The 21,531-nt window shown below is 42.7% G+C and overlaps 1 protein-coding gene across 1 annotated transcript; it reads left to right on the top strand.

Moving 5' to 3' along the window:
• Positions 1-878: 878 nt before the first annotated feature.
• On the top strand, positions 879-4,156 carry LOC100276559 (uncharacterized). The gene is given in 2 exon segments (NM_001374064.1): positions 879-1,211; positions 3,661-4,156. Coding segments are annotated over 2 exon segments (495 nt in total). The 5' UTR covers positions 879-1,028; the 3' UTR covers positions 3,973-4,156.
• The last annotated feature ends 17,375 nt before the right edge of the window (positions 4,157-21,531 follow it).

Here is a 21,531-nt window from a genome sequence, read left to right as displayed (position 1 = left end):
GCGCGTGGCCACCGCGGGCGCCACTCGTCCCGGCGTTGTCTAGTGTTTGTCGGGACCGATCTTAGCACACCACCCGTCGATTCTTCTCTCCCTCCCTCCCTCCCTTCTTCTGACCGGCCTGTGGACGACGACGACGCGTGTATTCCTTGTTTCTAGCAGTGTTTCTGTCAGCTGGTTCATCTCTAGAGCTAGCCACACTTGTCTGCTCCAGATAACTCTGCTGCTTGAAAAATGCCTTGCCATTTGACTGGCGTCACACTTCTGAGATGCTACAGTCCAAACAAGCTCTTTTTCTCATGCTTAGCTTGGAGCTAAATTACCATCATCATATAAATAGTGCACAGTTTCAAACAAGTGTTTTTTTTGTTGTTGAGAAAAAAAACACGGTTTCAAACTACTACGTACGGTCGTGTTTGGAAGAAAAGTACCATGGTTTTCTAGCACTATAGTTTTAAAATGTCATGCCACAACCATACATAGTATTATTTACATAACTCCATACAATACTTGTTTGGAGACAAAGTATCTCAAACCATAATATTTAGTGTGTATGTGCTACAGGCTAGTCATAGACAAAAGCTCTTTAGGTTGGAGTGAAGTTTTAAATACTCCAAAAATATATTGATAACTACTAAACTATGATAATTTAAACAGAGTTTTTTTATGATTAGCCAAACATCTCTTAGCAAAAAGAAAACGTAATATTTTTTACCTTAATTTTCTAAAAATACCTTGCTTCCAAAAACACCCTACTCGTCAGGCCCAGTATAACTCGGTTTTCCTACGCAGTCTCTTCAGGTCCACATGCCCAGCCCAGTTAGGCGCCCCAAGGCCCAACAGGCAAGCAAAACCCCAAGCAACACTCCGTCCGTTTCCCCACCAGTTCGGGATCGTCGGACACAGGCACGGCACGAGCTCAGCCGGCGGCGGCAGAGCGGGAGGAGGGAGAACGCTTCGGTCCCCCCCCCCCCCCCCCCCCCCCCCCAACCCAACCTCCTCCCCTTCCCGACAAGGCGACGCGAAGCGAGATGCCGCTGTACGACTGCATGCTGCTGCTGAAGACGACGGTGACCAGGGAGGTCCTAGCGGAACTGGTGACGCGGGTGGCGCGCCGCGCATGCCAGCGCAACGGGGTCGTCACCGACGTCAAGTCATTCGGCAAGGTCAGCCTCGCCTACGGCATCAGGAAGCTCGACGGCCGCCACTTCCAGGTCCGCCCGACTCGCCCCTCTTTCGCTCCGGCCCCCCGCCGCCTGTTCCCGGCTAGGCGCGTGTTTTAATTGTTCAATGGTGTTCGAGGGAAATGCGTCAAGGAGCCATGAGTCTCGGGTTTCGGACTTGCGATGTCTTGGCGCCTTGGCGGCACACGGCGTCTTCCGCGTGCTCGATGAAATGCCCAAGTAGATTTTGCCCTAGGATTGGCCTTCGCACTGTCTTCGGAATCGTTCTCTGCGAAGAGGCTACTGCTCTTGTGATTGTTCGTTTGCATGGAGCTAGTGGTCACAAGTCCAAATCACAGGATTGCACTGATCGAGTTGTCTCAGGTGACACATTGTATGGAACCAGTATGGACTACCTGAGCGATTTTTTTTACCTTGCTCTTGCTTCGGTAGTCTTGTGTGTACAATCAATTGTTCACATCTTTGTATCACAAGAAAGTTATTAAGCTATGGCATTCCAATCTTTTACTTACGTGGATAGAAGTTTTCTCAGTAGCGCAGAGTGCAAATACTGAACATGACAAACAACTCATCAGTTCCAAGTGTCTTTATATTTTTACTTAGCATTAAGAGCTACACTTCTCTGCCTGTAGATCTTTTTCAGACTAAAGGCCTAAACGTGGACCTGCTTCAAACTTCAAGTCTTGAACTGGAAGCTATCAAAATTACTGTTGCAGGCACCAGATTAGGTCTTAGTAAGCTCAGAACAGTTCCCAAAAGCATTGTCTCACAGGACAATGTATCATTTCAATTACGATTCAACTAAACAGAAAACGAGTTTGGTTTTAATCTTCTGTTGCTACCCTCCAGTGCCATGTACCAAAACTGTGTATTGCTTTGAGTTAGGTACATCAGTTTAGTTATCTAAGGTTTATGATATTACACTTCCCTTGTAAATTACTCTTTCCGCTAGGTTGCCAAAACTGACCAAAGTAGTTCTACTTTTGGTATTTTTGTCTGTAGGATACTGGTTTTATTATTAATATTTATTTATTTTGGCTTTGGATTTTTCAATGTAGGAAACTAGTTAGTCCCTGTCAACAAAGTCTTTTAACAGCGTTCTGCATACCAGTCACATTTAACTAGTGTCCTGCGGACCGTTTTCTCTTTCAGTTGTGATATCCTTTTCCACTTCATGCTATGAGCTTTTTATTGGTGACTATTGCTTTGCTACACCATTTTCTAATTCAGATCAACGTTATGGTCAAAATTTAAATATTGCTCCACAATTTGTGACAAGATTTTGGTTTATTGGTTGTAACATATAATGTATGTTGGTTTCTATCAACACTCAAAGAACAGCTGATTGCTTGTAAGCACTATTAGATTAGTTTTGACAACCCTTCTCGATCACTTGCTGCCATTACTCAACATTTTTTTTGTTTTAGCTTGCGGATTTCGCGCTGCAGGTTTTTACTAAACATTGGAGTTTAGACAGTTGTTGTGAGATAAGCAATTAAATTTACCTTACAGTGTCATGTGGAAATTAGAAAAAAAAAGTGCTGTGCTACTGCTGCATCAACCTCTAGACACAGATGTGGTTGTAGCTTGTATGCAACTGGGATGAGTTTCAGTATAAGAAGCCATCGTTGGGTCTTGGGTGTCAGTATTCTGACTTTGTTCTTGGTCCCTGTCAGATTTGTGTAGTGTATCCTTGGTTGTCCACTTGTCCTCTTGATAATGTTAACTGACACTATTGACCCATTCTCGCTAAACACAATATATAATACTAAGGCTGGAACTGGTTAGCTAGCTCTGATTAGAAAGGAATATTATGCTGTTATAACTTTAGAGAATTTAGGCCTGAGTATTTTTAGAGTGGGCAAAGGATGCTCAATTTGTAACTGGGTTGCCTAGGAGCATAACTGTCCCCCAAAAAACAAAAAAAGAAATAGGTAACCAAAAAGCTTCTAAGAATCATTGAGTGCTAATTTAAGCAGAGTTGGCTTGTAGATAGAATTTATTAGTGTTTATACTTCATCATGATTAATGAAAGTATTTTGTGATGAGATGATTTACTAGCCAAAAAATGGTTTAGCTGCTTTAAGGTGAACCTTAGACCCTTGCTGTGGCTTTACCTGCATACCCTGATTTATCAATTCCTCTTCTAAGGATTTGCCAAGCAGCAGAGCAGATGTAGAATGGCTAAAGATGCTAATAGGGGTAGGGGCATAATGGATGTTATTGGTTACCATTGCCAAGTTAACTGTGAAGCTTAAACCATTTCCAAGCTAGCTGTGAAGCTTAAACCATTGCCAGGCTAACTGTGAAGCTTGGACCATTGCCAAGTACCAAGTTTTGTTTGAACCTATTGCCTGGACAACAAAAAGTGATATATCTGTACATGATTCTTTTTTTTATCTGCTCTTGTGTATGGCTTGAGAACCTGTTGCTGTGTGGTTGTCTTAAAAAGATCGCCTTCCCCATTCCCCATTTACAGGGCCATCTTATGCAAATGACCATGATGGTTCCCCCTTCGTTCCCGCAAGAACTCCACTATCTGAACAAGGAGGACAGGCTGCTTCGCTGGCTGGTCGTGAAGCACAGAGACACGGTATACGGGTTGGAGTTCTTGAACGCGGATGGCGGGAGGGACGAGCTGAGAAGTTTCAGCCTTGGTCACACGAAGGGCGACTACGATATTGAAATTGACTCCGACGACGAAGACTACGATGACTCCGACGACGAAGAGTACGCAATCGAGGAGGAGGAAGAGGAAGAGGAGGCGGCGAAGGATGAGGAGAAGAAGTAGAACTGTTTGGCCAGGTTTCTGCAGTCTCATCTGTATTGGCAGATGCGCGTTTTCTTAGAAATCAAATGTTCTCTTTGTAACATCTGCGACTTTTTATAAAGGCTGTAGGGTATGGGATGAGAGTCAGAACCTATCACTTGTGTTTCTGAACTTTTAAAACCAGGAAAACGGGAGCTGGAACTTACCGGTTGGTTGTAAAATGGATGACATGAATTTGGAAAATCTTCCCGTGACAAAGCGTGCTTTGATACTATTTTGATAAAATCTCCTCATGACATAATCTGCCATGTGTGTGCGTTGATGTCTTATTGGGCAAGTCTAAGCAAGAAAGAGTTGCAGGACCTTATTCAGGAGGGCGCTAAGCTGTTCGGTTTGCGCAGCCAATGTCAAGGTGGTTACTCAAGATGGAGGCCATGAAGAAAATGATGTGGAGGATGAGCCGACTCATGAAGACTAATGAAGAGTTGAAAAGGCTTTGTGGGAAGAGAAGCTGGATGTCTGTTCTGTGATGCCCCAGTTCTGGTGGTTTGCTAGTGTCTTTGGGATTGGATATTGCTGTCTTATTGTTGTTGATGAGTTGGCTGGTTATTAGTTTCGTTGGTTGACAGGTTTAGAACTAGATCTTTTGCAGCTCTTAAACTTGCTAGGGTAGTTAGCCTGCTGTGCTTCTATCTTTGGCCGCAACACACCTGAATTAGTGCTGTCCATGTGGCTTTTTCGAGTCATAATGCGTTTGCTGCGCTTGTTACATAGACTTATCGTGTACCTCGACTATCGAGTCATAACTGCGTCTGTTGCGTTTGTTACGAAGGCTTGTTTTGGTGTCGTAGCCTTGACGGCCACACACACGTTGACGTCAAATACGCTAGAGATTGTACTCGCGTGGATTGTGGTGGGTTGTTCAAGCTCTTGAAGTCACATTATCGTGCAATCTTTACAAACAATTTTGTTTGGCTCTATATTTTATCTTATTGTGTTGTGTGGCATCATATATTTACATATTGCCAAGCGGCCATAACAACTATATCAAGCTCTACAGTGATTGGAAATTTAGGAAATTAAATTGAAGTACAATAAAACACAAATAAGATAATTCTCTGCTCTATCCTGATGTTTAAAGTTTTACCGAAGCAACAAAGATATATAATGTAATGCATGGGAGTCTTTTTGGAAGACATCCCAAATTGGGATTCTGTTAGTAAGACGTTTTGGCATAGAAGACCTTACCAAAGGATTTAACGTTAAAAATCTCAGTCATACATTGCTCAACCAGATGTTGGCATATTGCTCCCTTTGTTGCTGGATGATATGAAACAAACTTTGAGATAAATGGCTAGTACCCTTGCAACACGAAGTTGCGAGTACATAGAAATGTTACTGAGAAAAATTTCACTATGTTGGTGTGAATAACCATTGTGTGTTCCTGTCAAATCACTTTAATCATCCTATGTAGGACATCTATGCTTATGTTTTATATATCTATTGGAATTGTAAATACTCATAGTCATTGAATTGACTTAGGATAGTACTTTTACGAGTATGGTATACATTGCAAGCCAACTGGTAAAGGTCAGTCATGAATGGATATATATATCTAGGGTTTATATAGTAGAACGACATTGGATTCCACCCCCTTGGTATGCTTACCGTAATCTAAATCTAATCTACCAGAAGTGAAAAGAGTAGACCAATAACTATGAAATCCTACATCACCACAAAGCTTGAAGCTAAATTAGACATTTGTCGGCGTTTCGGACCCGGGGACCCTCAACCGAGCCGACCAGTGGATTTATCGCTGCGTGTCCCTGCCCAGATGGGTTGACGCAAGATGGAACACAAGGGGGAATGCGGCTTGTATTATCTCGCACCGGGGGTGCTCGTAGTAGGGGTTACAAGCGTCGCGAGAGAGAGAGAGAGAGAGAGAGTCTCGCGGCAGTCGTCTTCTCCCCCCTCGCTCTCCTCTTCCTCGTGGAAGGCCCTGGACCTCCCCTTTTATAGATGTAAGGAGAGTGTCCAGATGTACAATGGAGGTGTAGCTATGTGCTACGTGGCTAGCGGAGAGGTGCCTGAGCCCTGTGTACATGGTAACGTGGCCGTCGGAGAGGCGCTTGAGCCTTGTAGAAGCACAACTGTCGGCGTGGCACGGATCCTGCTGACGTTTCCTTGCTTCCGTAGGGGGCTGAGAACCACCGACGTCATGGACGCTGAAAGCGAAATAGGCTCAAACCTTTTCCTAAATGATTTTGGTGGTTGAATTGCCCAACACAAATAATTGGACTAACTAGTTTGCTCTAGATTATATGCTCTACAGGTGCCAAAGGTTCATCTACAACTATACTAAATCGACTGTCCGGAATACCGTAGATTATTCCGGACAGGAGAAGCTTTTTGGAAAATCAGGCCAAGCGCGGACCGTCCGGGTCTTTGCGGCAGACCGTCCGCGACACCTAAATAAACCTCGGACAGAACCAATGCAAAAACATGTGTCTCTACTGCGGACCGTCCGATGGAAGAGCAAGCACCGTCCGAGACCACGCGCGGACCATCTGGGCCCTTGCGGCAGACCGTCCGCGACACCGCTTTGACTTTGACCAGGAACTATAAATCAGGGACATTCCGAATAAACCACGGACCGTCCAGCTACAACGCGCGGACCGTCCGGCTATAATTCACAGACAGTCCGCAGGTGAAGATCTGGTTCAGCCCGAAGGTGACAAGTTGAGCAAAAGGAATTATATAGCTGGCGCGGACCGTCCGGGACCAAGGTCGGACCGTCCGCGTGGTGTGACCGAGGCAGATAGCCGTTGATCTAACCGTTGATCTGTCAGAAGTATCCGTTGAAGATGTCAGAATCGACCGTTGGAGGGTCGTGGACCGTCCGGGCCCTAGCCGCGGACCGTCCGCCAGTGCAATTTCTGGCAGATGCGCCCCAACGGCTATATGGGTGGTTGAGGGCTATAAATACCACCCCAACCGACCACTTCAAGGTGTGGGAGCCCAAGCAACATTCCAAGTCATCTAGTTGACATACTCAAGCCCTCCCAACCACATATATTCATTGATCCATCCTATACACAAGATTTAGACCACTACAACAAACACAAGTGCCACAAAAGAGAGAACTAGCAATAGAGAGCTACTCATTTGAGTTTAGCACTAGTGCCTTGTGAGATTCATTGAGAGATAGTGTGTGCTACATCTTTGTGTACATTTGCGCGTGGAGTTTTGACTCCCATTGAACTTCCTCCAAAGTTTTGGAGGCTTGTAAAAGCTAGCAAGAGACACCAAAGAGTGTGGTGGTCCTTGTGGGATTGAGAGTGATCCTTGAGAAGAAGAAGAGCTCGCCGATCCTTGGGTGATCGGTGGAGAGAGGGAAAGGGTTGAAAAAGACCCGTCCTTAAGTGGACTCCTCAACGGGGACTAGGCCTTCGAGGGCCGAACCTCGGTAAAACAAATCACCCGTGTCCATTGTGTTTATTGCTTGTGATTTGTTTGTTTTCCCTTTCTAAGTTTTTCCTTGCACTACTCTTTGCCATTTCTATTTGGTGTTGCTTTAAGTTAAATTCTCATTTAGTGAAGCAACACTTTGCAAGAGAAATTGTGTTATTACTCTTCTTGCCTAAGCCCTCTTGATTTATTCTCATAGACTTATTAGTAGTATTGGTTTATCAATTCCGCATTATTTGAAAGCAATACTCTTTACAAGCAAGGACTTAGTTTCTATACTCCGATAATTATATATCTTGTTCTAACCACTAATCAAGGGATCTAGTTGGGGGATAAAGTTTTAATTTTCAGGTTTCGCCTATCCACCCCCCTCTAGGCGACTTTCAATTGGTATCAGAGCTAGGCACTTCATATTGAGTCAAGTGATGGCTCGTAGAAGATCCCAAAAGAACAAGAAGACAACTCCGAAGGAGATCAATGAGGTAACTCTTGAAATATTACTTTCCGATCGTTCTAATTATGATTCTTGGTCTACTAGGGTTATAAATGCCTTTAGAACCGTAGATCCACAATTAGAACAAATTTTAGACAAGAGTATTATACCTCCTAGTTATGATAGGAAAAATATTCCCGAGGAAGATCAAAGATGTATACGCTTAAACTATCTAGCTTTTGACATCTTAGTTAATTCACTAAGCAAGGAAGATTATCATGCCCTCATAATGAATCATTATGAACATATTCCTGATGCGAATGATATTTGGACTAGAATTAAAATCAAGGTTGATGAGTCCAAACATGATAGTTCCTTTTGTGCTTCTACTTCCTTTGGTATTTGTGATACTAACCATTGCAAGGAAGAAGAAGAAAATGATCGATGGAGACCAAACGATGAATCCACCTCTCCAAAAGGTTTGTCTTCCCATTTCGATTCCCACATGTGTTGTGTGGCTAATGAAAATGATAGCGGAAGCACAAATAAGGATGAGGAGGAAGAAAGAAGCTTCATGCAACTCTACGCTCGCTGATAGTCGCCTAGAGGGGGGGGGGTGAATAGGGCGAAACTGAAATTTACAAATATAAACACAACTACAAGCTGGGTTAGCGTTAGAAATAAAAACGAGTCCGCGAGAGAGGGTGCAAAACAAATCTTAAGCAAATAAGGAGTGTGACACAGGGATTTGTTTTACCGAGGTTCGGTTCTTGCAAACCTACTCCCCGTTGAGGTGGTCACAAAGACCGGGTCTCTTTCAACCCTTTCCCTCTCTCAAACGGTCCTTCCGACCGAGTGAGCTTCTCTTCTCAAATCAAAACCGGGAACAAAACTTCCCCGCAAGGGCCACCACACAATTGGTGCCTCTTGCCTTGATTACAATGGAGTTTTGATCACAAGAACAAGTGAGAAAGAAAAGAAGCAATCCAAGCGCAAGAGCTCAAAAGAACACGGCAAATCTCTCTCGCTAATCACTAAAGCCTTGTGTGGAATTGGAGAGGATTTGATCTCTTTGGTGTGTCTAGAATTGAATGCCTAGCTCTTGTAAGTGGTTGAGAAGTGGAAAACTTGTATGCAATGAATGGTGGGTGGTTGGGGGTATTTATAGCCCCAACCACCAAACTAGCTGTTTGGTGGGGCTGACTGTCGTATGGTGCACCGGACAGTCCGGTGCACACCGGACATGTCCGGTGCGCCAGCCACGTCACCAAAGCCGTTGGGTTCCGACCGTTGGAGCTCTGTCTTCTGGGCCCGCCTGGATGTCCGGTGGCGCACCGAACATGTACTGTAGAGTGTCCGGTGCGCCAGCATGGGCGTGCCTGACTTCTGCGCGCGCTGGCGCGCATTAAATGCACTTGCAGGTAGCCTTTGGCGCCGAAATAGCCGTTGCCCCGTAGTTACACCGGACAGTCCGGTGTACACCGGACATGTCCGGTGAATTATAGCGGAGCAGCCGTTGCGAATTCCCGAGGCTGCCAAGTTCCAGAGCCGCGTCCTCTTGGAGCACCGGACACTGTCCGGTGTACACCAGACAGTCCGGTGAATTATAGCGCGCCGGCTCTGAAAAATCCCGAGGCTGAGGAGTTCAGCGCGAAGTCCCCTGGTGCACCGGACACTGTCCGGTGGCGCACCGGACAGTCCGGTGCGCCAGACCAGGGAGCCTTTCAGGATGCCTTTTGCTCTCTATTTTGAACCCAACATTGGTCTTTTTAATTGGCTTGTTGTGAACCTTTGGCACCTGTATAACTTATACACTAGAGCAAACTAGTTAGTCCAATTATTTGTGTTGGGCAATTCAACCACCAAAATTATTTAGGAACTAGGTGTAAGCCTAATTCCCTTTCAATCTCCCCCTTTTTGGTGATTGATGCCAACACAAACCAAAGCAAATATAGAAGTGCATAATTGAACTAGTTTGCATAATGTGAGTGCAAAGGTTGCTTGGAATTGAGCCAATAAATACTTACAAGATATGCATGGATTGTTTCTTCATTTTTAACATTTTGGACCACGCTTGCACCACAGATTTTGTTTTTGCAAATTCTTTTGTAAATCCTTTTCAACATTCTTTTTGCAAATAGTCAAAGGTAAATGAATAAGATTTTCGAAGCATTATCAAGGTTTGAAATTTTCTCCCCCTGTTTCAAATGCTTTTCCTTTGACTAAACAAAACTCCCCCTAAATGAGATCCTCCTCTTAGTGTTCAAGAGGGTTTTGATATATCATTTTTGAAATACTACTTTCTCCCCCTTTTGAACACAATAGGATACCAAATTAAAAAATCTCCAATTTTAGAATTAGGTGATGGTGCGGTCCTTTTGCTTTGGGCAAATATTTTCTCCCCCTTTGGCATGAATCACCAAAAACGGAGTCATTAGAGCCCTTTGATTACTTTCTTCCCCTTTGGTCATAAATAAATGAGTGAAGATTATACCAAAGACGAAGTCCTTTTGCTTTGAACTCTCCCAAAAAGATGGAGAGATGCGCGGAGCGACGGCGAAGGATGAGTTACGGAGTGGAAGCCTTTGTCTTTGCCGAAGACTCCAATTCCCTTTCAATACACCTATGAACTTGGTTTGAAATAGACTTGAAAAACACATTAGTCATAGCATATGAAAGAGACATGATCAAAGGTATACAAATGAGCTATGTGTGCAATTTTAGCAAAAGAAATTGCGCGAATCAAGAATATTGAGCTCATGTCTAAGTTTGTTAAAGGTTTGTTCATCAAGAGGCTTGGTAAAGATATCGGCTAATTGATCTTTAGTGTTAATGTAAGAAATCTCGATATCTCCCTTTTGTTGGTGATCCCTAAGAAAATGATACCGAATGGCTATGTGTTTAGTGCGGCTATGCTCGACAGGATTATCTGCCATCTTGATTGCACTCTCATTATCACATAGCAAAGGGACTTTGGTTAATTTGTAACCGTAGTCCCGCAGGGTTTGCCTCATCCAAAGCAATTGCACGCAACAATGGCCTGCGGCAATGTACTCGGCTTCGGCGGTGGAAAGAGCGACCGAATTTTGCTTCTTTGAAGCCCAAGACACCAAGGATCTTCCCAAAAACTGGCAATTCCCCGATGTGCTCTTCCTATTGATTTTACACCCTGCCCAATCGGCATCCGAATAACCAATCAAATCAAAAGTGGATCCCCTAGGATACCAAAGCCCAAACTTAGGAGTGTAAGCCAAATATCTCAAGTTTCGTTTTACGGCCGTAAGGTGGGCTTCCTTAGGGTCGGCTTGGAATCTTGCACACATGCATACGAAAAGCATAATATCCGGTCGAGATGCACATAAATAGAGTAAAGAACCTATCATCGACCGGTATACCTTTTGATCCACAGACTTACCTCCCGTGTCGAGGTCGAGATGCCCATTAGTTCCCATGGGTGTCTTGATGGGCTTGGCATCCTTCATCCCAAACTTGTTTAGAATGTCTTGAGTATACTTCGTTTGGCTAATGAAGGTGCCCTCTTGGAGTTGCTTCACTTGAAATCCTAAGAAGTACTTCAACTCCCCCATCATAGACATCTCGAACTTTTGTGTCATGATCCTACTAAATTCTTCACATGTAGACTCGTTAGTAGACCCAAATATAATATCATCAACATAAATTTGGCATACGAACAAGTCATTTTCAAGAGTTTTAGTAAATAAAGTAGGATCGGCCTTTCCGACTTTGAATCCATTAGTGATAAGAAAATCCCTAAGGCATTCATACCATGCTCTTGGGGCTTGCTTGAGCCCATAAAGCGCCTTAGATAGTTTATAAACATGGTTAGGGTACTCACTATCTTCAAAGCCGGGAGGTTGCTCAACATAGACCTCTTCCTTGATTGGTCCATTAAGGAAGGCACTTTTCAAGTCCATTTGATAAAGCTTAAAGCCATGGTAAGTAGCATAGGCCAATAATATACGAATTGACTCAAGCCTAGCTACGGGTGCATAGGTTTCACCGAAATCCAAACCTTCGACTTGGGAGTATCCCTTGGCCACAAGTCGAGCTTTGTTCCTTGTCACCACACCATGCTCATCTTGCTTGTTGCGGAAGACCCATTTGGTTCCTACAACATTTTGATTAGGACGTGGAACTAAATGCCATACCTCATTCCTAGTGAAGTTGTTGAGCTCCTCTTGCATCGCCACCACCCAATCCGAATCTTGGAGTGCTTCTTCTACCCTGTGTGGCTCAATAGAGGAAACAAAAGAGTAATGCTCACAAAAATGTGCAACACGAGATCTAGTAGTTACCCCCTTATGAATGTCGCCGAGGATGGTGTCAACGGGGTGATCTCGTTGGATTGCTTGGTGGACTCTTGGGTGTGGCGGCCTTTGCTCTTCATCCTCCTTGTCTTGATCATTTGTATCTCCCCCTTGATCATTGCCATCATCTTGAGGTGGCTCTTTTGCTTGATCTTCTACATCATCAACTTGAGCTTCATCCTCATTTTGAGTTGGTGGAGATGCTTGCGTGGAGGAGGACGGTTGATCTTGTGCATTTGAAGGCTCTTTAGATTCCTTAGGACACACATCCCCAATGGACATGTTCCTTAGCGCGATGCATGGAGCCTCTTCATTACCTATCTCATCAAGATCAACTTGCTCTACTTGAGAGCCGTTAGTCTCATCAAACACAACGTCACAAGAAACTTCAACTTGTCCAGTGGACTTGTTAAAGACTCTATATGCCCTTGTGTTTGAATCATATCCTAGTAAAAAGCCTTCTACAGTCTTAGGAGCAAATTTAGATTTTCTACCTCTTTTAACAAGAATAAAACATTTGCTACCAAAGACTCTAAAATATGAAATATTGGGCTTTTTACCGGTTAGGAGTTCATAAGATGTCTTCTTGAGGATTCGGTGTAGATATAACCGGTTGATGGCGTAGCAGGCGGTGTTGACCGCCTTGGCCCAAAACCGATCCGAAGTCTTGTACTCATCAAGCATGGTCCTTGCCATGTCCAATAGAGTTCGATTCTTCCTCTCCACTACACCATTTTGTTGTGGCGTGTAGGGAGAAGAGAACTCATGCTTGATGCCCTCTTCCTCAAGGAAGCCTTCGATTTGAGAGTTCTTGAACTCCGTCCCGTTGTCGCTTCTAATTTTCTTGATCCTTAAGTCGAACTCGTTTTGAGCTCGTCTCAAGAATCCCTTTAAGGTTTCTTGGGTTTGAGATTTTTCCTGCAAAAAGAACACCCAAGTGAAGCGAGAATAATCATCCACTATTACAAGACAATACTTACTCCCGCCGATACTTATGTAAGCAATCGGGCCGAATAGATCCATGTGGAGTAGCTCAAGCGGCCTGTCGGTCGTCATGATGTTCTTGTGTGGATGATGGGCTCCAACATGCTTTCCTGCCTAGCATGCGCTACAAACCCTGTCTTTCTCAAAATGAACATTGGTTAATCCTAAAATGTGCTCTCCCTTTAGAAGCTTATGAAGATTCTTCATCCTAACATGTGCTAGTCGGCGATGCCAGAGCCAGCCCATGTTAGTCTTAGCAATTAAGCATGTGTCGAGTTCAGCTCTATCAAAATCTACCAAGTATAGCTGACCCTCTAGCACACCCTTAAATGCTATTGAATCATCACTTCTTCTAAAGATAGTGACACCTACATCAGTAAAGAGACAGTTGTAGCCCATTTTGCATAATTGAGATACGGAAAGCAAATTGTAATCTAATGAATCAACAAGAAAACATTGGAAATGGAATGGTCAAGGGATATAGCTATTTTACCCAAACCTTTGACCAAACCTTGATTTCCATCCCCGAATGTGATAGCTCGTTGGGGATCCTGGTTTTTCTCGTAGGAGGAGAACATTTTCTTCTCCCCAGTCATGTGGTTTGTGCACCCGCTATCGATGATCCAACTTGAGCCCCCGGATGCATAAACCTACAAAACAAGTTTAGTTCTTGACTTTAGGTACCCAAACGGTTTTGGGTCCTTTGGCATTAGAAACAAGAACTTTGGGTACCAAAACACAAGTCTTGAAGCCCTTGTGTTTGCCCCCAACAAACTTGGCAACAACCTTGCCGAATTTGTTAGTTAAAACATATGATGCATCAAAAGTTTTGAATGAAATGTCATGATCATTTGATGCATTAGGAGTTCTCTTCTTAGGCAACTTAGCACGGGTTGGTTGCCTAGAGCTAGATGTCTCACCCTTATACATAAAAGCATGATTAGGGCCGGAGTGAGACTTCCTAGAGTGAATTCTCCTAATTTTGTCCTCGGGATAACCGACAGGGTATAAAATGTAACCCTCGTTATCCTGAGGCATGGGAGCCTTGCCCTTAACAAAGTTGGACAATTTCTTAGGAGGGGCACTAATTTTGACATTGTCTCCCCTTTGGAAGCCGATGCCATCCTTAATGCCAGGGTGTCTCCCACTATAGAGCATACTTCTAGCAAATTTAAATTTTTTATTTTCTAAGTTATGCTCGGCAATTTTAGCATCTAATTTTGCTATATGATCATTTTGTTGTTTAATTAAAGACATGTGATCATGAATAGCATTAATATCAACATCTCTACATCTAGTACAAATAGAAGTGTGCTCAATAGTAGATGTAGAGGGCTTGCAAGATTTTAATTCTACAACCTTAGCATGTAACATATCATTCTTAGTTCTAAGGTCGGAAATAGTAGCATTGCAAACATCAAAATCTTTAGCCTTAGCAAGCAATTTTTCATTTTCATTTCTAAGGCTAGCAAGTGAAATGTTCAATTCTTCAATCCTAGCAAGTAAATCATCATTATCATCTCTAGAATTGGAAGTTGAAACATTACAAACATGAGAATCAACCTTAGCTAATAAATTAGCATTTTCATTTCTAAGGTTGGCAATAGTGTCATGGCATGTGCTTAGCTCACTAGATAGTTTTTGACATTTTTCTATTTCTAGAGCATAAGCATTTTTAACCTTAACATGTTTCTTATTTTCCTTAATTAGGAAGTCCTCTTGAGAATCCAAAAGGTCATCCTTTTCATGAATAGCACTAATTAATTTATTTAATTTTTCCTTTTGTTCCATGTTAAGGTTGGCAAAAAGGGTCCGCAAGTTATCCTCCTCATCACTAGCATTATCATCACTAGAAGACTCATATTTAGTGGATGATTTGGATTTAACCTTCTTCCTCTTGCCGTCCTTTGCCATGAGGCACTTGTGGCCGACGTTGGGGAAGAGGAGTCCCTTGGTGACGGCGATGTTGGCGGCGTCCTCGTCGTCGGAGGAGTCAGTGGAGCTCTCGTCGGAGTCCCACTCGCGGCACACGTGGGCATCGCCGCCCCTCTTCTTGTGGTACCTCTTCTTTTCTCTCCTCTTGCCCTTCTTGTCGTTATCCCTGTCACTGTCACTTGATAATGGACATTTAGCAATAAAGTGACCGGGCTTACCACACTTGTAGCAAACCTTCTTGGAACGGGATTTGTAATCCTTCCCCTTCCGTTGCTTGAGGATTTGGCGAAAGCTTTTGATGATTAAAGCCATCTCCTCGTTGTCGAGCTTTGAAGCGTCGATTGGTTGTCTACTTGGTATATACTCCTCCTTCTTCTTCTCCGTTGCCTTGAATGCCACCGGTTGTGCTTCGGATATGGAGGGATCATCAAGCTCGTTGATCTTCTTTGAGCCCTTGATCATACATTCAAAGCTCACAAAATTCCCGATTACTTCCTCGGGAGTCATTAGTGTATATCTTGGATTACCACGAATTAATTGAACTTGAGTAGGGTTAAGGAAAATAAGTGATCTTAGAATAACCTTAACCACCTCGTGGTCATCCCATTTCTTGCTCCCGAGGTTGCACACTTGATTCACCAAGGTTTTGAGCTAGTTGTACATATCTTGTGGCTCCTCCCCTTGGCGAAGACGGAAGCGACCGAGCTCCCCCTCGATCGTTTCCCGCTTGGTGATCTTGGTGAGTTCATCACCCTCGTGCGCGGTCTTGAGTAAGTCCCAAATCTCCTTCGCACTCTTCAACCCTTGCACCTTGTTATATTCCTCTCTACTTAGAGAGGCAAGGAGTATGGTTGTGGCTTGGGAGTTGAAGTGCTCGATTTGGGCCACCTCATCCTCATCATAGTCTTCATCCCCTACGGATGGTACCTGTGCACCAAACTCAACAACATCCCATATGCTTTTGTGGAGTGAGGTTAGATGAAATCGCATTAAATCACTCCACCTAGCGTAATCTTCACCATCAAATGTTGGTGGTTTGCCTAATGGGACGGAAAGCAAAGGTGTATGTTTAGAAATGCGAGGGTAGCGTAGAGGAATCTTACTATACTTCTTGTGCTCTTGGCGCTTAGAAGTGACGGACGCCGCGTCGGAGACAGAGGTGGATGTTGATGAAGAATCGGTCTCGTAGTAGACCACTTTTCTCATCCTCTTTTTCTTGTCCCCACTCCGATGCGGCTTGTGGGAAGAGGATTTCTCCTTCTTCTCTTTGTGGTGTGAAGAAGATCTCTTCTCCTTCCCTTTGGAGGAGTCCTTCTTCTTCTCCTTCCTCTTGATGCGGGACTCTTCCGATGAAGTGCTCCCATGGCTTGTAGTGGGCTTTTCGCCGGTCTCCATCTCCTTCTTGGCGTGATCTCCCGACATCACTTCGAGCGGTTAGGCTCTAATGAAGCACCGGGCTCTGATACCAATTGATAGTCACCTAGAGGGGGGGGGGGGTGAATAGGGCGAAACTGAAATTTACAAATATAAATACAACTACAAGCTGGGTTAGCGTTAGAAATAAAAACGAGTCCGCGAGAGAGGGTGCAAAACAAATCTTAAGCAAATAAGGAGTGTGACACAGGGATTTGTTTTACCGAGGTTCGGTTCTTGCAAACCTACTCCCCGTTGAGGTGGTCACAAAGACCGGGTCTCTTTCAACCCTTTCCCTCTCTCAAACGGTCCTTCCGACCGAGTGAGCTTCTCTTCTCAAATCAAAACCGGGAACAAAACTTCCCCGCAAGGGCCACCACACAATTGGTGCCTCTTGCCTTGATTATAATGGAGTTTTGATCACAAGAACAAGTGAGAAAGAAAAGAAGCAATCCAAGCGCAAGAGCTCAAAAGAACATGGCAAATCTCTCTCGCTAATCACTAAAGCCTTGTGTGGAATTGGAGAGGATTTGATCTCTTTGGTGTGTCTAGAATTGAATGCCTAACTCTTGTAAGTGGTTGAGAAGTGGAAAACTTGGATGCAATGAATGGTGGGTGGTTGGGGGTATTTATAGCCCCAACCACCAAACTAGCCGTTTGGTGGGGCTGACTGTTGTATGGTGCACCGGACAGTCCGGTGCACACCGGACATGTCCGGTGCGCCAGCCACGTCACCAAAGTCGTTGGGTTCCGACCGTTGGAGCTCTGTCTTCTGGGCCCGCCTGGATGTCCGGTGGCGCACCGGACATGTACTGTAGAGTGTCCGGTGCGCCAGCATGGGCGTGCCTGACTTCTGCGCGCGCTGGCGCGCATTAAATGCACTTGCAGGTAGCCGTTGGCGCCGAAATAGCCGTTGCCCCGTAGTTACACCGGACAGTCCGGTGTACACCAGACATGTCCGGTGAATTATAGCGGAGCAGCCGTTGCGAATTCCCGAGGCTGCCAAGTTCCAGAGCCGCGTCCTCTTGGAGCACCGGACACTGTCCGGTGTACACCGGACAGTCCGGTGAATTATAGCGCGCCGACTCTGAAAAATCCTGAGGCTGAGGAGTTCAACGCGAAGTCCCCTGGTGCACCGGACACTGTCCGGTGGCGCACCGGACAGTCCGGTGCGCCAGACCAGGGAGCCTTTCGGGATGCCTTTTGCTCTCTATTTTGAACCCAACATTGGTCTTTTTAATTGGCTTGTTGTGAACCTTTGACACCTGTATAACTTATACACTAGAGCAAACTAGTTAGTCCAATTATTTGTGTTGGGCAATTCAACCACCAAAATTATTTAGGAACTAGGTGTAAGCCTAATTCCCTTTCACTCGCCTAAGCCAAGAGGATAAGGCGGTCATGCTAAAACTTCTAGAAAGAGCAAGAGAGCAAAGCGAAGCTCGTCAAAGGATAGAATATGTCCTCTTTATGAAAATGCTACACTTTGATGAGTTGACTAAAGAACGTGAGGAGCTAAAGTGCTCTCATGTTGATTTGGTCCAAAGGTATGAAACTATCTCAATTGAGCAAAATAACGCTTTACGTTGTATCGCTCAATTAGTAAATAGGAATACCTTGCTTAAGGACCAAGTAGAAAAGCTAAAAGTTGAAAATCTAGCTTTTCAAGAAAAATATGATATGCTCCTATGCTCTCATGAAAATCTTATGGATGATCATATCATATTAGATATTGCTCATGAGGTTGTGATAGAAAACTTAAAATCTCAACAACCTCACTTTTACACATGTATTCAAATTGAAACTATATTACCATGTGCTAATGCTTGTTGTCCGTCGACAAGCAAATCTTCCTTTGAGCTAGAATTTGCAGGAGCAAACGATGATACATATCAAAAGCTCAAAGAAGAAAATGAGAGGCTAAAAATGAGCTTGACTCAACTAAAAGGGAAATGCATTGCTCAACCTTCTGAAGATAGCCGTGATCACATGGTGAAGAAGCTTGAGACGGGAACAACCGAGGCATGCACTAAATCCCTTAAAGAAAATGTCAAGGACTTGAGGATTGCCAAGAGGAGGAAGCAAAAGAAGAAAATCAATACCTCTTCTAAAATCCTCAACCATGCCTCCATAAAAGGTAACATCCAAGGTAATAATCAAGTTACACTTCATACAAATAGAATCAAGAAGTGTAGTGAATGCTTTGAAGAGGGGCACTTGATTAGATCATGTCCCTATATTAAAAATGGCTTGATTATTAACAAGGATGATAAACTTTGTTTTAAATGTTCAAAGAAGGGACACTTTATTAAATCTTGTCCCCATTTAAAACAAAAGGGCATAGGGTTAGAAAAGAAAGTTTTTACTAACCATGTAGCAAGCAACAAACAAGGAAAGAAGAAATCTTCAAAACTTGGAAAACGCCTATGCTACACATGCCGGGAAAAGGGACATCAATGCAAGGATTGTCCCATTGGTAACTCCTCCACTCATAGCTTGTCATTTGATTCATATATAACTAGGCAACCCAAAATTGCAACTTGTGCTAGAAAGGCAATGAATTTGCCAAGCGCTAGCACAAAGGACATTTGGGTTCCTAGATCTTTGTTAACTAACCATAATGGACCATCAAGAGATGGGTACCAAAACATGCTTGACAAGCTTTGCAGGAGATGGAGATGGTATGAAGCTTTGGGATGCTTGAGAGAGTCAATTCAATTTTTATTAACTCAAGCTATCAATCTACAGTGATCTACATATCCAAGATTGACCCAAGGTTATTTCAAATTATTATGTCTAAAACTCATATCATCTCGGGAAGATATTAATGTTGTAGGAAATAAAGAATTAATCCTATTCCGAAAAGTCAAGACCTACAACATGGAGGAAAGCCAAAGGATGGTAACATTTATGCTTTTAAGTGCAAGTATTTTAGAATATCATTTCTTATGTGTCTTATGTAGTCACATAGAAAAATAAAGCACTTCAAGTATCTTTAAATTATATCACCATTCTTTGAAGAAGCTCCTCTCATATGGTAGATTGTATATTCATCATTCCTCTACTATGGCAATCTACATGTTTTACAATATTAAGTAACTCATGACATGTTTTACACTTATTATCCTATTATTGCCATGATTCTAGATATAGAAAGATGTTCCAAGTTCCTAAAAGAATAAGATGTCATGTAAGGAATTCAAATCCCTACGACATCTACAAAAGGAACATTCTCTCTATAACTAGAATAGTGAGACTAATGCTTGTATCTAAGTAACCCATGTAGTCTCATTAGTATGTTTCTTTGTGGAGATGCGTAATTTAACATAAAAGGAAAAGTCAATCCAATGATTATGTTGTTTTGCTTCTTGCTTATATTGGATATGATTCTTCTTCATCTATCGCTCTCCATGTTATGAATTAGATTTATTCCCATAATCTTAAAAGAATTATCTATGCTTGTTTTGTAAGCAAAAACTAAGCATGCATCATGGAATAACCTAGTTCATATTATAAAGTTTCCATGCTTTAGTAATCTATTTTCCATTCCTTATCAAAATGATTACTCAAAGGGAAACTAGTGCTTGTGTTGCTATTAACATTTCTCTTGAGCTCACTTATGAAATCTACAAGAGAGTGAGTGCAAGTTTAAAGCCTCAAGCCTCAAAGGGTTGCTCTTCACCCATAGGAAGGAAGGTAAAAGCAAAGGTATGGGAACTCATCTTCTCAATCAAATATAGTTCCCATCAATGGTTGCTTACTCTAATTTATCATATTCTACCTATGTGAAGAATAGATTCTGTATTAAACCAAAGTCGGCTAGATGTGCATTCAATCTCATTCTTAAAAATGCACTTGTCCGTTAGAATCTATTTCATGCCTTTGCTATATATGTTCTCATATTGACTTGCCTCCAAGTGATGATTAATAAATTCAATATGAAGAAGTAAATTTCCTGTGATTGATCAAAATGTTTAGAGAGTGCATATTTCTTTTGATGTGCACTAATGTTAAGAAATTTACTTCATGTCTATGTGACTTATGGATGATGAATTGTTCTTATCTTCTATCTAAAGAAACCATCATTCATCATTTACTCCCTTGTGCTATTAACATCTTTCTTGAGTATATTCAATAAGTTTGGAAGGAAAAAGAAACAACTACAAAGGGAGGACACTCACATGAAAGGACACCTACTTGGACAATAAGTTTGTCAAAAGCATCAATGGTGTGGTTGTGAGTATTCTAAATCTTTTTCATTGTGAGAATACAAGGCTTAAGTTGTTTATTACAGATCTTATAAGCCTTGATCAAAGATAAATAGTGCTTCTCCCTATTTGCCTTTAAAAATGAGTGCATCCACCCAATTCTTTCATTCTTGATGCATATCTTTAGGGGGACCCTATTTCTATATCTTCGTTATATTGAGACTAGCACGCTACCTTAGTAATCTCATATAGTCTCTTGTATGAGAACAAGTTTCTCATAAGGCATGCTACTACATTTCAATCCATCTTGGTAAAATAATGTCACCTTTATCAAGGATTGTAGCTTTCAATGTTAAAGTAGCATATTTATCGGATTCTCCTATTTATGAGCTTGTTTGAAAATCTAATGCCTATGTTGTTCTTTTGATCGCATCTGTTGTATGATCATTGAATAACTTCAATTATCACTTATGCTTCTTAGTGCTTCATGCAATTTCAATTTGATTTCAATTGGTATTTTCAATCGACATCTATCTTGATATGCACTAAGTTAAAAGGAGAATTCATGATATATTTATGCAATTTGTGATCTTCTTGATATATAATAACATGACTTAGAAAAGGATCACAAGTTGTAGAACTCTCTCTTGTGCAAAATATTCTCATACATTGTCTTGAGTATAGGTCTTAAGCGACTAAGACTAAGGACAAAGCACAATGAAGAGAGCATCTCTATGTGAAGGTACAAAAGGCTAAAACTATTCAATCTTATTCATACATGTACCTAAATCTTCCTACATTCCTTGCATAT

This window comes from Zea mays, chromosome 3, assembly GCF_902167145.1.
Source record: "Zea mays cultivar B73 chromosome 3, Zm-B73-REFERENCE-NAM-5.0, whole genome shotgun sequence".
NCBI classification, from domain to species: Eukaryota; Viridiplantae; Streptophyta; class Magnoliopsida; order Poales; family Poaceae; genus Zea; species Zea mays.
Note: the sequence above shows the minus strand (reverse complement) of the source record. Positions and strands in the feature narration are given on the sequence as shown.